Source organism: Oncorhynchus keta, chromosome 5, assembly GCF_023373465.1.
Source record: "Oncorhynchus keta strain PuntledgeMale-10-30-2019 chromosome 5, Oket_V2, whole genome shotgun sequence".
NCBI classification, from domain to species: Eukaryota; Metazoa; Chordata; class Actinopteri; order Salmoniformes; family Salmonidae; genus Oncorhynchus; species Oncorhynchus keta.
Genome location: NC_068425.1, coordinates 4,684,313 through 4,699,133, shown reverse-complemented (window position 1 = coordinate 4,699,133; position 14,821 = coordinate 4,684,313). Strand labels below are relative to the sequence as shown.

Below are 14,821 nucleotides of genomic sequence, written 5' to 3'. Positions count from 1 at the left end.
ACCTAGACTAGGCCTACTTTGCTTCATGTGTGCTCTATAAACCAGTTATTTTGCTCCCAGTGTGATGGCCCGCGAAAATTGAACCTTGATAGGCCTTGTGTCCCAAATGTGTTATTTTCAAGTGGTTTATAAATCAAACGTTTTTTTTTTTTTATCTGAAAAAATATCAAAACCAGAGTCGAGATGACGCTAAAAGAATGTTGCGACATACCGTAGGAATGCGGTTGGACAAGATGCCTAGCGGAACAAGACTACGTAGGGAGGGAAAACCCTAGTTGATAGACCTGAAAACATTGTTCTATGACACGGTTTTACTTCTTAAAGAGATTGAGGAAATCAGTCGGAGGATATGAGACAACCGATAACGGCTGAGTGGACTCTGGGCTAGGATGCGCCAAGGGGACTGCCTATCCAAACTGACAATTACACACCTCTGAGGGAAATGTATTGATTTCCGAATGGATTTTGTTCTACATTGCATGAAATGGAAGGAATGTTTTTGATTTTAATCAATATAGCCTACCACATTTTGAGCTAGGATATTTTAATGCGTGTTAGCCAAATTGTTTTGTGTTGCGTGCCTCTACTCGTAGACAGCTTGAAATGTCTTTGTTGGAATTGAATATGCGGTGTGGTGTAAAACATACGCCTACTGAACAGGGAGAGAATGATTCTCATTTACCGGGAATGAGCACCACACTAATCCCGTGTCAAAACGGTAGTGGTATTCGTAGGATGAAATTCTACGATATAACATGGACAGTGTCAAGACTTCGCGCAGTGGCCGAATGTCTGAGACAACTTCGGCTGCTTTTTGAGGACTGTTGCGGTAAGTCAATGGAACATATTTACGACTTTCACACATATGGTTTTCTTTGTAGGTCTAATGATTTACAGACAAGACGAATATGCAGTTATCTCATGTTATCTGAAGATTTTCACGTCTGCCAAGACATGCCACACATAGACAAGTTCACGCGAGGACAAACAAAATGACTATCTGGGAAGTCAAGTCGGAAATGTCAGAGTTTCCTAGTTCCAACTAGCACCTGAACGCGGCATAATGCCCATAAGCTTCACATCGTGGCGTGTTTCATTACGCCGTACGTCATCACTGAGTCTTGCCCAATGATCCGTGGATTGCTGATACGTTTTTCCACCAACTTTATCATCTTGTCAACTATTTTTTATATAGGCATATGTAGGCCAAAGTCTTTCTTTTTTTTGCCAGAGAAGTTGATTGACCCTCTTCGTTGAGCGTTGATTCATTGCTATGTTTTCATTTATAAAGCCTTTTTACAAAAAGTTCCACTGTACCTAACATACTAATTTAGACATACCAGTTACCACACCCAGTCTCAGGGATGGTTAACTCTGGAAATTCCTTTGGTCTCTTCTAGGTAGCCTAAATCAGCGTAGTTTTATTGCACCTTATTTGTGGAACAAACTTCAAAATGTTCTTAAATTTGACGTTTCGGTGCCTCCAGGACAGGGGCGGGCAAACTTCTTGGCTTGAGGGCCAAATCTGGATTTTGAAATTCAACGGAGGGATGCATTTTTGGGGGAACCAATTGTTTGTTAAAATGAGTGGTGCCAGTGGTCTTTAGGCAGTGCTTGAGGCGTCACTACAGTCCCGGGTTTGATCCCAGGCTGTGTCACCCTTGAGGCGGCGCACAATTGGCCCAGCGTCGTATGGGTTAGGAGAGGGTTTGCCTGGCCAAGATTTCCTTGTCCCATCGTGCTCTAGCGACTCCTGTGGTGGGCAGGGAGCATGCATGCGGACACAGTCGCCGGGTGTACGGTGTTTCCTCCAACACATTGGTGCGGCTGGCTTCTGGGTTAAGCGGGCATTGTGTCAAGAAGCTGTGCGGCTTGGCTGGGTCGTGTTTCAGAGGATGCACGGCTCTCGACCTTCGCCTCTCCTAAGTCTGTACGGGAGTTGAAGTGATGGGACAAGACTGTAACTACCAATTCGATACCACGAAATTGGGGAGTAAAAAATTGGTTATTTTTTTATTTTTTTTAGGTCTCACGAGCTGGATTGAAGTGCTTTACCCCCCCCTTGCTCTAGGGCAATTCAGGAAGCTGATTGTAGACCTCATTACTGATGAATGTTTATTTTTTCATGGCTGTTTTTTTTCTGTTTGCATTTTGTATTTATATTGATGTGTATTTTCTGTCATTTATGTAAATCAGGGCTCATCTGTAAAAGTTTCAAAAAGCCTATACTTTTATTTCCGCCAACCGACCTAGTCATGATTGCGGTAAAGTTCTGCCTATGGCTTCATTGTCTTACATCAGATAGGTGGATTTCCCCCTGCAATGGCTAATGGGATAGATCTAAAGTAGACTGGCTACTTTTGCCATCAGTGGAGGCTGTTGAGGGGAGGACGGCTCATAGCCTAATAATGACTAGAATGGAGTGTAATGGCTGTCATTTAATTGTATCAAACAAACGTGTTTGATACCATTCCATTTACTGTATTCCAGCGATTATTATGAGCCGTCCTCCCCTCAGCAGCCTCCTCTGGCTGCCATAACATTCAGAAATATTACACTTAGGTGACATTGTCTGCTGAACCCCATTTCTGCCTCAAACCAGTCTGAATTAATCTAAGCTAAAATCATAAATATGTCAATGAGGGAGTCTTGGTCACCCCATTTTACATCTAGCGAAGGATTATTGTGCTTCAATGAGCAGTAGTGAGTACATAGGTGTTTTTGCAGCATATGACATATGCTCTGTCGTTTTGCCATTAATTCATGCCCTTGTACCTTCCTCATTATTATTATTATTCTGCAACATGGAATTGTAACAGATGTGCTTTAAATGGAGTCCACAAAGGTTCTTACTGTGTGGTGGGCTAATAGTTTGCTCGTCAGCCTCAGTAAAGCCTGCAGTGTATTTCTCAACCTTTTTATATTGCTTTTGTCACTTTCCATGTTTTCCATGAAAACAGACATGAACAAAATACACGTTTTTTTCAATATGACAGCTGTGCCACATGTTGAAAAATATTATTTGTAGTTTTTTTCCATGACATAGACTGGCCAGGTGAATACAAGTGAAAGCTATGATCCTTTAGTGATGCCACCTGTTGAATCCACTTCAATCAGTGTAAATGAAGGGGAAGAGACCTGGTTAAAGATGGATTTTTATGTCTTGAGACAATTGTGAATTAAATGATGTATGTATGCTTTTCAGAGGGTGAATGGGAAAGACAAAATATTTAAAGGCTGTTCCATGCGAGAAATTGACAAGAAACTGAAGATCTCGTACAACACTGTGAACTACTCCCTTCACAGAACAGCGCAGACTGTCTCTAACCAGAATAGAAAGAGGAGTGGGAGGCCTAGGTGCACAACTGAGCACCCACAAAACACCAGTCTCAACGTCAACAGTGAAGAGGCGACTCCGGGATGCTGGCCTTCTAGGCAGAGTTGCAAAGAAAAAGCCATATCTCAGACTGGTCAATAAAAAGAAAAGATTAAGATGGGCAAAAGAACACAGAAACTGGACAGAGGAAACTTGTTATGGACAGACAAATCTAAGTTTGAGGTGTACGGATCACAAAGAAGAACATTTGTGAGACACAGAAAAAAATGAAAATGACGCCATCTGTCAAGCATGGTGGAGGCAATGTGATGGTCTGGTGGTGCTTTGGTGGTGGCAAAGTGAGAGATTTGCACAGGGTGAAAGGGATCTTGAAAAAGTAAGTCTTATCACTCAATTTTGCAACGCCATGCCATACCCTGTGGACGGCACTTAACTGGAGCCAATTTCCTCCTACACAGAACAATGACCCAAAGCACAGCTCCAAACTATGCAATAACTATTTGGGGAAGAAGCAGTCAGCTGGTATTCTGTCTATAATGGAGTGTCCAGCAGTCACCGGATCTCAACCCTATTGAGCGGTTGTGGGAGTAGCTTGACCGTATGGTACGTAAAGAAGTGCCAATCCAACTTGTGGGATGTTCTTCAGGAGGTGCTTCAGGAAGCATGAGGTGAAATCTCTTCAGATTACCTCAACACATTGACAACTAGAATGCCAAATGTCTGCAAGGCTGTAAATGCTACAAATGAAGGATTCTTTGACAAAAAGAAAGTTTGAAGGACAATTTTTATTTCAATTAAAAATCACTATTTATAAATTTATCAACGTCTTGACTACATTTCCTATTGATTCTGCAACTCATTTCATGTATGTTTTCATGGAAAGCAAGGACATTTCGAAGTGACCCCAAACTTTTGAATGGTAGTGTGTGTGTGTGTGTATATATATATATATATATATATATATATATATATATATATATATATATTACATTGCATGTGTTTTGACTGTATCCTGTCTGTTTAATGAACAAAATAAGTATTGATTTTATGTGCATGCTGCAGCCATATAGAACGCACAGATCAGTAACATAACAAAATATGTTTTCCTCAACTTGTTTCTCTAACTTTAAAAGTAAGTCAAGCTAGCTTGCAGAGCAGCTAGCTAGCTAAAAGCTAGGCTCGATTGAAGATGCCACCACAGATAGAACAGTGAGCCGTTCTTCTTTGGCGTTTAACGGCGAACAGCATTCAATATGTTGCATTAGCGCCCCCAACAACACTATAATATAAATCCATTATACTTTGTGATATAAAAAAATATATACTACTAAAAAGAATAATACAAAAAAAACACAGTTCCAACTAACCCTACACTCATTAAAAACCCACTATCCCATTCCACTACTTTGACCCTTCCTGTTTCAGCACCATGCCAATGGCCTGGGAGGACAGGACACCAACACATCCTGTAACTCTTCTGAAGTCAAATCTCGTACACCCAAATCCTTCTCTGCAGCTGCCACCACATCTATATTCTGTGATTTATGTTCCATTTTTACAGTTGATAACCATTGCTGTGCACACTAAGAAGCCAGCCTTACTAAAGCATAAATCACTCGTTGGCTTATCCCTCTGTGCTGGCACAGATCTACTACTCACAGGGATCCTCACCCTTGACCCATCCTCCTCTACTTTCTTTACTGCCTCAGCATACGACACCAGCTGCACACTACTCTGACTCTAGCCACCTTAACCTGCTTCTCTCATACCTGACACTTCCGATCCCCAGGAACATGGGTACCCCTACAGTTGACACACACAACTTTATCTACCAAAACTACACACTCCTCTATCCCATGCCCTCCTGTACACTTCCCACATCTTAGAATCTCCCTCCTATATACTGCAGCGACATGACGATAAATGCTGCACCTAAAACAGCGCAGTGGATTCGGCACAAAAGCTCTAATGAGAACTGATACAGAGCATTTGGAAAGTATTCAGACCCTTCCCTTATTATAAAATGGAGTAAATACATTTTTTTCCATCATCAATCTACACACAATACCCCACAATGACAAAGTAAAAAAACAGGTTAAAAAAATAAAATAGAAATACCTTATTTACATAAGTATTCAGACCCTTTGCGATGACTCGAAATTGATTTGCCAAAAGGCACCCAAAAGACTCTGGTCTGATTAAACTAAGATTGAACTCTTTGACCTGAATGCCAAGCGTCACGTCCCGGAGGAAACCTGGCACAATCCCTATGGTGAAGCATGGTGGTGGCAGTATCATGCTATGGGAATGTTTTTCAGTGGCAGGGACTGGGAGACTAGTCAGGATCAAGGGAAAGATGAACGGAGCAAAGTACAGAGAGATCCTTGATGAAAACCTGCTCCAGAGCTCTCAGGACCTCAGACTGGGGTGAAGGTTCACCATCCAACAGGACAATGACCTTAAGCACACAACCAAGACAACACAGGAGTGGCTTCGGGACAGGTCTCTGAATGTCTTGAGTGACCCAAACCAGAGCCCGGACTTTAACACGATTGAAAATCTCTAGAGAGACCTGAAAATAGCTGCGCAGCGACGCTCCCTCATAGAACTTGAGAGGATCTGCAGAGAAGAATGGAAGAAACTCCCCAAAACAGGTGTGCCAAGCTTGTAGCATCATACCCAAGAAGACTCGAGGCTGTAATCGCTGCTAAAGATGCTTCAACAAAGTACTGAGGAAAGGGTCTGAAATACTTATGTATTTCACAAATGTGGAAAAAGTGAAGGTGTTTGAATACTTTCCGAATGTACTGGATATCCTAACATGACTTTGTCAGGTAAAGACTGACTCAAAACTCAAAAGGACTGACAGTGAATCCTCTGTTTCACCACCGGGTCTGCTTTGCACCAAACAGCAGGCATCTTCAACTTCTATTGCTCCACCTTCACACTTAACGCTACCCCAGAAATCACTAATTTCATTGGTGCCCTTTTCCCAAGAGCAAAGCATGACACGGAGCACCCGCTCCCTCTGGTCAGAACACAAACAAATATCATCAAGTCCACTACAGGTTACCTTCACTGATTCAACTGCACCCAACTCCTTTCCCACCGACCCCGAAACCACAAATGGATCCACCAAAAGGTCAAGGATCCACTTTCTCCAAAAATGTCACTCCTACTGGACCAGATTCTTCTTTATCATGTCTACTGATGCCAGGCTCGGCGTCCGAGCTCTTCACCACACCTTCCACCTCACTTAACTCACCCTCATTCACTTCCATTTTACCTCAAGAACTCACTGTTTGCACTTGACACCAATCTTCTCCATTTGTATCGCCATCTTCCTCAGATTCACCTCTGCTTTCCTCATTCTCTTCCACCTCTTCTTCCACTTTTCTCCTCCTCCATTCCTCCTCAGAAATCCACCTCTCTGTGTCCCTATCCCAAGATTCCTCTTCTCCCAACTTTACTTGTGGCCCGGTGGCATCCTGACGTAACCCCATCTCATAATCGTCCTGCTTACCTCGGAAATGTGTCTTTTCCTGGCGCCGACATTTTGAGAGCATGAGCAGTCGCACAACAATTCTCCTCTCCTACTGTCCCCCGACGAACAACGAGACAGATATGTAATTGATGTATAAATGTCAAACATCCGGTTGCCGTTTCCACTCACTGCCAAGAATGGCGATGAAAGGAAGCCCATTGGCTGTTGGAGAAGATGGAGCGAGATCAATTTCTGCTGACATTCTGCTCATTTTCTCGTCAATGAAACATTTGATCTCCAAACAGTTTTCCATTTCCAAAACAAAAATGTGTCACAAACAGAGTGGACTGCGTTTTGTAGACTTTACCTCTTGCCAAAGTTTTTTACAAAATTGCGTTGTTTAGAAAGGGTGCAAGGGCATTACATTTCAGAGTAGGTGTTCCCTAACGGTTAATAGGCAAATAAATGCTAGAACGCACCATCCCCTCACCGGCTCTGTTTAACATTGAATAAATCAAGACTCACTTGAAAAAAAACAAAGTACCAGGGGAAGCCAACATTGACAGCACACTCATCAAACAAGCACCTGATGAATACCTGCACCTCCTTTCTAACCTCTTCACAGCATGCCTCACGGAAGGCTACTTTCCCCTACCTTGGAAATCTGAAGTTGTCACAGTGATCCACAAACCTGGCAAAGACCCATACAATGTCACAAGTTATAGACCAATCAGCCTCCTCAGTCATGTCGGGAAGCTGTTTGAGAGAGGCTTCAGGAAAACAAGATCAACCACCGATAACATTCTAAGACTGTCAGAGGACATCCTTCGCAATTTAGTTAAAAATATAGCACTTGATTAGCTAACGACTTCCCTCACCGTAATGTTAACAGAACTGCGGGAAAGCAGTGCTCGGCAGGCGGGCGGGGAAGGCCACTGTGTACCAGTGTCCCTTAGCTAGCTAGCAGCCTCCCTCGGTTAGGTTTTTTGTCGGTTGGCATCCAAATTTGCACCGACACCTAGTGTGCTGGAATGTGTGCCAAAGACTGCGTAGCTATAAGGAGCCCTCCTCATTGATCCAACATTTGAGAGCTACAGAGCTCAATTTGGCCTCTTTATGCCTCCGGAGGCTCCGCAATTGTGTCACACCATCCATATGGCGCCTATGACCACATTATCGGATCAAACATCAATTGGCTTTTATTAACTGAAGATGGGGCAAAGGTTGGAAAAATTCCAAGTATGCGGCGTCTGTATCACAGAGCCTTCAACTGCAAGAGTTCGTTGAGATTCCACTCTTGCGTTGTGGACGTCCCCATTGAAATTGAAGACATCCAGCGCAACGTAACGGAGTGCCTGTGGTTAAGAGACAATTTATGCTTGATATGAAAATGTGGTCGGAGGCACCATATGGATGGTGAGACGCAATTACGGAGCATCTGGAGGCATGAAGAGGCCAAATTGAGCTCCGTACTGCATGAGCTACGGACATCTCAAATTTTGTGACTATGAAGGACTTAAACAGGAGGTGTAATATTGCAGTTTAAACCGAATAAGATGGGATTGTATGCACTTGGTAATGGACCTAGTTGTTTCCCAGTGGGCCCAATCAGGGTCATGATTGTTCAACTTTCAAACCATTCAAGAAGTTGCATACTTCATGCGACTTCCGGGCACGCCCTCAAGGGGTCGCCATCCTACTTCTGATTCCAATGCAAGTTGCAGGGCCAGTGGGTATGCTGTCTGATATGCCAATTCAGTGTTGAGTTTAGCATGTAAATCTTGGTAGGGCATACCCAATTTTTTTAGATGCATGCCAGCAAAGCCACTAAACCAGTGGCGACCCATCATTCAGGGCAGGTGTATCACCTGCATTTTGGAGGTGCCTTACTCAAAAAGGATCATTTTTGTATCCAGATTTTTGAACTCAAAATATATATATATTTTTTACAGTTTGCAGACTGATATATGACACCTATTAATGCCAATATAACATGCAAAACAAGCAACTACAAAAAATATACAGTGCCTTCGGAAAGTATTCAGACCCCTTGACTTTTTTGTTGTTGTGTTACAGCCTTATTCTAAAATGGATCAAATAAAAACAAATACTCAGAAATCAACACACACTACCCCATAATGGCAAGCGAAAACATGTTTTTAGATTTTTCCTGCAAATGTATTAAAAATTAAAAACAGATACCTTGTTTACATAAGTATTCAGACTCTAAATTGAGCTCAGGTGCATCCAGTTTCCATTTATCATCTATGAGATGTTTCTACAACTTGATTGGAGTCCACCTGTGCTAAATTCAATTGATTGGACATGATTTGGAAAAGCACACACCTGTCTATATAAAGTCCCACAGTTGACAGTGCATGTCAGAGCAAAAACCAAGCCATGAAGTCAAAGGAATTGCCCGTAGATCTCCGAGACAGCATTGTGTCGAGGCACAGATCTGGGGAAGGGTACCAAAACATTTCTGCAGCATTGAAGGTTCCCAAGAACACAATGGCCTCCATCATTCTGAAATGGAAGAAGGTTGGAACCACCAATACTCTTCCTAGAGCTGGCCGCACGGCCAAACTGAGCAATCTGGAGAGAAGGGCCTTGGTCAGGGAGGTGACCAAGAACCCGATGGTCACTCTGACAGAGCTCCAGAGTTCCTCTGTGGAGATGGGAGAACCTTCCAGAAGGACAACCATCTCTGCAGCACTTCACCAATCAGGCCTTTATGGTAGAGTGGCCAGACGGAAGCCACACCTCAGTAAAAGGCACATGACAGTCCGCTTGGAGGTTTCCAAAAGGCACCTAAAGACTTTCAGACCATGAGATACAAGATTCTCTGGTCTGATGACACTAAGATTGATCTCTATGGCCTGAATGCCAAGCATCAAGTCTGGAGGAAACCTGGCACCATCCCTAAGGTGAAGCATGGTGGTGGCAGCATCATGCTGTGGGGGTGTTTTTCATCGGCAGGGACTGGGAGACTAGTCTGGCTCGAGGCAAAGATGAACGGAGCAAATTACAGAGAGATCCTTGATGAAAACCTGCTCCAGAGCGCTCAGGAGCTCAGACTGGGGATAAGGGTCACCTTCCATCAGGACAACAACACGAAGCAAAACAACGCAGGGTTGGCTTCGGGACAAGTCTCTAAATGTCCTAGAATGGCCCTGCCAGTAATTGCTACTCTGCCACCCCTGCCCTGAATGACGGGTCGCCACTGTGCCAATTGACTATAGAAACATTTAAATAGCGTTTACCACACAAACACACACACACACAGACAACTTTTATTTGATTACATTTTTTACAGTGCATAATACCAATTGTGCGGCAGGTTTTTCTTCTCTCTCTCTCTTTCTCTCTCAATCTAAATGTTTTCTCTCTCTCTTTCCCTCCCTCATTCCTCCTCTCCTTCCCAGAGCTGGATGGTCCTAACCAGCTGAATGTGTCCATGGGGCTCCAGGCCCTACAGCAGTCTCTCCAGCCCCTGGCGGAATGCTACCCATCCACGGGTCGGCCTCCAGTCAGCCACGCCTTCACCATGCTGCGTCTCTCCCTCACAGGTCAGTCAGTCTCAGCCTCTAGATTATATCTCCTGGACATTCTTACCTCACTATCTTGGGTCGTGTAGGTCACACTGTAGCAAAATGTTTGCAGCAGAAAAAGAAAACCTATGTTGTTATTGGATACTATTACAGTTATTTAAAGGTACAATTAGTATTCCCATTTCAAAATGTTAACTGCAACACTGGTGAGGGCTGTGATCTCAAGAGGTTGATGTTGAGATGTGCATTTTTTATTTATTTAACCTTTATTTGTCTAGGCAAGTCAGTTAAGAACAAAATATTATTTACAACGACGGCCTACCGGGGTGCAGTGGGTTAACTGCCTTGTTCAGAACACCAGATTTTTACCTTGTCAGCTCGGGGATTCGATTCAGCAACCTTTTGGTTACTGGCTCAACGCTCTAACCACTAGGCAACCTGCCGCCTCAAATGTAGTATCAATATCATTCAGCTTTCAACACCCATGAGAGAGATCATTTTAGAGCTCAACGTTTGCTCTTTGAACACCTGCACAACACAAACAGTCTAACAGAGAGGTCACAATACAAACAGTCTAACACAGAGGTCACAACACAAACAGTCTAACAGAGAGGTCACAATACAAACAGTCTAACAGAGAGGTCACAATACAAACAGTCTAACAGAGAGGTCACAATACAAACAGTCTAACAGAGAGGTCACAACACAAACAGTCTAACAGAGAGGTCACAACACAAACAGTCTAACAGAGAGGTCACAACACAAACAGTCTAACACAGAGGTCACAACACAAACAGTCTAACACAGAGGCCAGCTCACTTTCTCTCTCTCTTTTTCCTCCTCCACCCTCTCACACATAACTAGCTACTTTCAATATGACAACCTAGGTGTGACCTAGATTGACAGAGTCACACTTCCTCTTCTGATGATGGTGAAACCGTATTGGCCAACCTCGCTCTGCACTAGAGGAAGAGAACTCTGAGAGAACAAGAAGAGAAGGGTCAGACCCAGGCACTTTACCAGACAGCAGCATTGTGCTAGTCAAATGTTAGTGTGATTGAGTGCAACTAGAGGAAATCGAGCCCATTTCCTGCTCTGTAGCTGTTGTTTGTCATGAGTACGCATTGCTAACGTTGATGGAATTGATAGAATGTTGATGGAACGTTGCTGGTGGAGCGGGGAAGATTGATGGGGTTGCTGTGGTTGATGCTGGTTTGGGGCTAGGTGCACTTGTGATATTTAGTCTCAAATAGAGATGGAGAGGGAAGAAGAACCCGAAGTTAAAGAGGAGCACTCCAAAACCCCAGGTGAGTAACAACAAGAGAAAACAGAAGATTGTTATCATTTGGGCCCGTTTTCAGTGCTCAGATTAAGCCTACTCCTGGACCAAAGCATGCTCAATGGAGAATAGTCTCCATCTGGGTCTGGGAAACCATCCATTTAGGTAGAAAAGGAGGTGAGAAAATGTTTCAGGGGTATATGTTTTACTATCCTTGTGGGGAACAGAAGTTCTCACAAGGATACTTTGGACAAGTTTTGCCAGTCCTCACAAGGAAAAAGGCCATTTTAGGCTTAGGGTTTAGGGTTAGGATTAAGGGTTAGGGTTAGGGTTTAGGGAAAATAGGATTTTGAATGGGAATCAATTATTTGGTCCCCACAAGAATAATACAACAAACGTGTGTGTGTGTGTGTGAGCATGTGTGTGTGGTTGCATGCTACATCCTCCCAGTCAGTGCAGGATCAGTGAACCTCCTGAACTCATCCTCCATTTTGCGTGTTGGTGTGTGCCATTCGTGAAACATATATATTTTTAAATTAAGCTCTTGAAACCATCAAGTCAAGGACGCCAGTCTCCGTTATTTAAGAGAAAACGGTTTGACGGAAAACAAATCCTATTTGAACCCACTCTCGATCTCTCTCTATAACTCTGCCATGCACAGTAGGCTATAGGGCCCTGCTTTCTGTGAGACTACGGGCTCGATTCAATCCATATTGCCAAAGTTCCGCACCAGAGCTCGCTTAATATTTCAAGGTAATGTCTGATTGAGCCGCCATTTGCAGCGTTTACTGGGAATGCAGTTTCCGCGTAGGAGGGAACATTGCTTTTCAATGTCATTTGTGCTATAGAGCTGAACTTGGTTTGTGTACAGTTCTACTATGTCTTACCTGTCTTCTACTGCCGTATGAACAGAACTCTGCTAAGGTGAATAAACAAGAGCTTTGTGTCTTCTGAGCAAAACATGACACACATCACAAGCAGGATGTGGTTGACCTAAATGGAGACAGAGCAATAGAGCGAGAGAGGGAGGTGAGATGAAAAATGTACACTGGGAGTTGAGTGTTTTTGCATATTGACTGCCATTAAAGTGAAACACTGTCAGCTTCAACTGTAACAGCTCCCTCCCTATAGGTTGTAAGCCTCATATGCAGTCTCAGCACATGATGCTACCCCGCAAACGTCTGAGTGAGACTACAGCATTAGGTTGTAGTCAGGGTTGGGTAGGTTACTTTCTACATTTTTATTCAAATGTATTTATTTATACAGCCCTTCGTACATCAGCTGATATCTCAAAGTGCTGTACAGAAACCCAGCCTAAAACCCCAAACAGCAAGCAATGCAGGTGTAGAAGCACGGTGGCTAGGAAAAACTCCCTAGAAAGGCCAAAACCTAGGAAGAAACCTAGAGAGGAACCAGGCTATGTGGGGTGGCCAGTCCTCTTCTGGCTGTGCCGGGTGGAGATTATAACAGAACATGGCCAAGATGTTCAAATGTTCATAAATGACCAGCATGGTCGAATAATAATAAGGCAGAACAGTTGAAACTGGAGCAGCAGCATGGCCAGGTGGACTGGGGACAGCAAGGAGTCATCATGTCAGGTAGTCCTGGGGCATGGTCCTAGGGCTCAGGTCCTCCGAGAGAGAGAAAGAAAGAGAGAAGGAGAGAATTAGAGAATGCACACTTAGATCCGAATAGGACAGGAGAAGTACTCCAGATATAACAAACTGACCCTAGCCCCCGACACAAACTACTGCAGCATAAATACTGGAGGCTGAGACAGGAGGGGTCAGGAGACACTGTGGCCCCATCCGAGGACACCCCCGGACAGGGCCAAACAGGAAGGATATAACCCCACCCACTTTGCCAAAACACAGCCCCCACACCACTAGAGGGATATCTTCAACCACCAACTTACCATCCTGAGACAAGGCTGAGTATAGCCCACAAAGATCTCCGCCACGGCACAACCCAAGGGGGGGGGGGGGCAACCCAGACAGGATGACCACAACAGTGAATCAACCCACTCAGGTGACGCACCCCTTCCAGGGACGGAATTGATTCTGTTACAGTTACAAGTGACCTGTCCCAAATTTTAATCAGTAATGTAACTTTTGGATTACGCAAACTAAGTAATGTAATCTGATTACATTCAGTTACTTTTAGAGGACTTTCCCTTTAAGAGGCATTAGAAGAAGACAACAATGTATGTTACCAATTGAACGACATCTTTTGCAGGATAAATCCATGTTAAAGTTTACATAGCGGGCCATATATGGATGTTACATTTTACTTTATGGGTTGGTTATGTAGGCTTCTTCTTTCTACTACATATAATAATATGATTAAATTATATCTTTACATTAAAAACCAAAGTCTATCAGAGTTCCAGTCATGCCGTGATCTTCAAGAATAGGACTTGGAAAATATGGAAGTATAGATTAGCCAAATTGATTTACCTAAGCATGACTCAGGACTTATTAGCCAGCCCTACTCTTTTGTTGTCGCGGAGGACTGATTGGGCTCATTGATTTGAAAAATGGAATGGCATGCTTTGCCAAGAGTGTTCAAAGCTGTCATCAAGGCAAAGGGTGGATACTTTGAAGAATCTCAAATATATTTTGATTTGTTTAACACTTTTTTTGGTTACTACATGATTTCCCCATGTGTTATTTCATAGTTTTGATGTCTTCACTATTATTTTTTTAATGTAGAAAATAGTACAAATAAAGAAAAACCCTTGGAATGAGTATTTGTCCAAACTTTTGACTGGTACTGTATATATCATTTATAAATCCCCAAATAGATGTAGCAACTACAGATTACCATGTTAAATCTATCAAAAGTGTGCAAGTTTGAGCAAGTGTCCATTAGGACTATGGATGATTTTTTTTTATCAGCATGAATTAGATTGAGCAATACATATTTTCACTGGCTGTCCACTGGTCCACTGGTTTGAAAAACAATGATTGATAAGCAGCTTAAACTTCTTGAATTCAACCATTATCATGTTCAAGTACACATTTAGATTTGTGAACAGCCATCCACAACGACCTGTAGCCTACAAAAGCCTATTTCTGCTCTTTTCCCGCGATCCATCAAATGCATTTGGTGCGTCATTTTAGCGGTCTCTACTTGTGTTCAGACTCGCTCAGGTGGAACAAACTTACATT

At 43.2% G+C, this 14,821-nt stretch overlaps 1 protein-coding gene and 1 long non-coding RNA gene across 4 annotated transcripts in view; one reads left to right on the top strand and one right to left on the bottom strand.

Moving 5' to 3' along the window:
- The first annotated feature begins 248 nt into the window (after positions 1 to 248).
- LOC118384351 (GEM-interacting protein) overlaps positions 249 to 14,821 on the top strand; it is a 54,082-nt gene continuing 39,509 nt past the window's right edge. Inside the window, exons 1-2 of one of the 3 annotated variants that reach the window (XM_035770799.2) lie at positions 249 to 829; positions 10,247 to 10,390. In XM_035770799.2, the coding sequence (XP_035626692.1) occupies positions 604 to 829; positions 10,247 to 10,390 (370 nt within the window). In that variant the 5' untranslated portion in view covers positions 249 to 603. Of the gene's footprint in view, positions 830 to 10,246; positions 10,391 to 11,221; positions 11,680 to 14,821 lie in introns of those variants that run through there. The other 2 variants (XM_035770801.2, XM_035770800.2) reach the window with 2 other exon arrangements.
- The window catches only part of LOC118384358 (uncharacterized), a 43,744-nt gene continuing 40,619 nt past the window's right edge, over positions 11,697 to 14,821 (bottom strand). The window contains exon 3 of the long non-coding RNA XR_004825822.2: positions 11,697 to 13,282. This is a non-coding gene — a long non-coding RNA (uncharacterized LOC118384358). The remainder of the gene's footprint in view (positions 13,283 to 14,821) is intronic.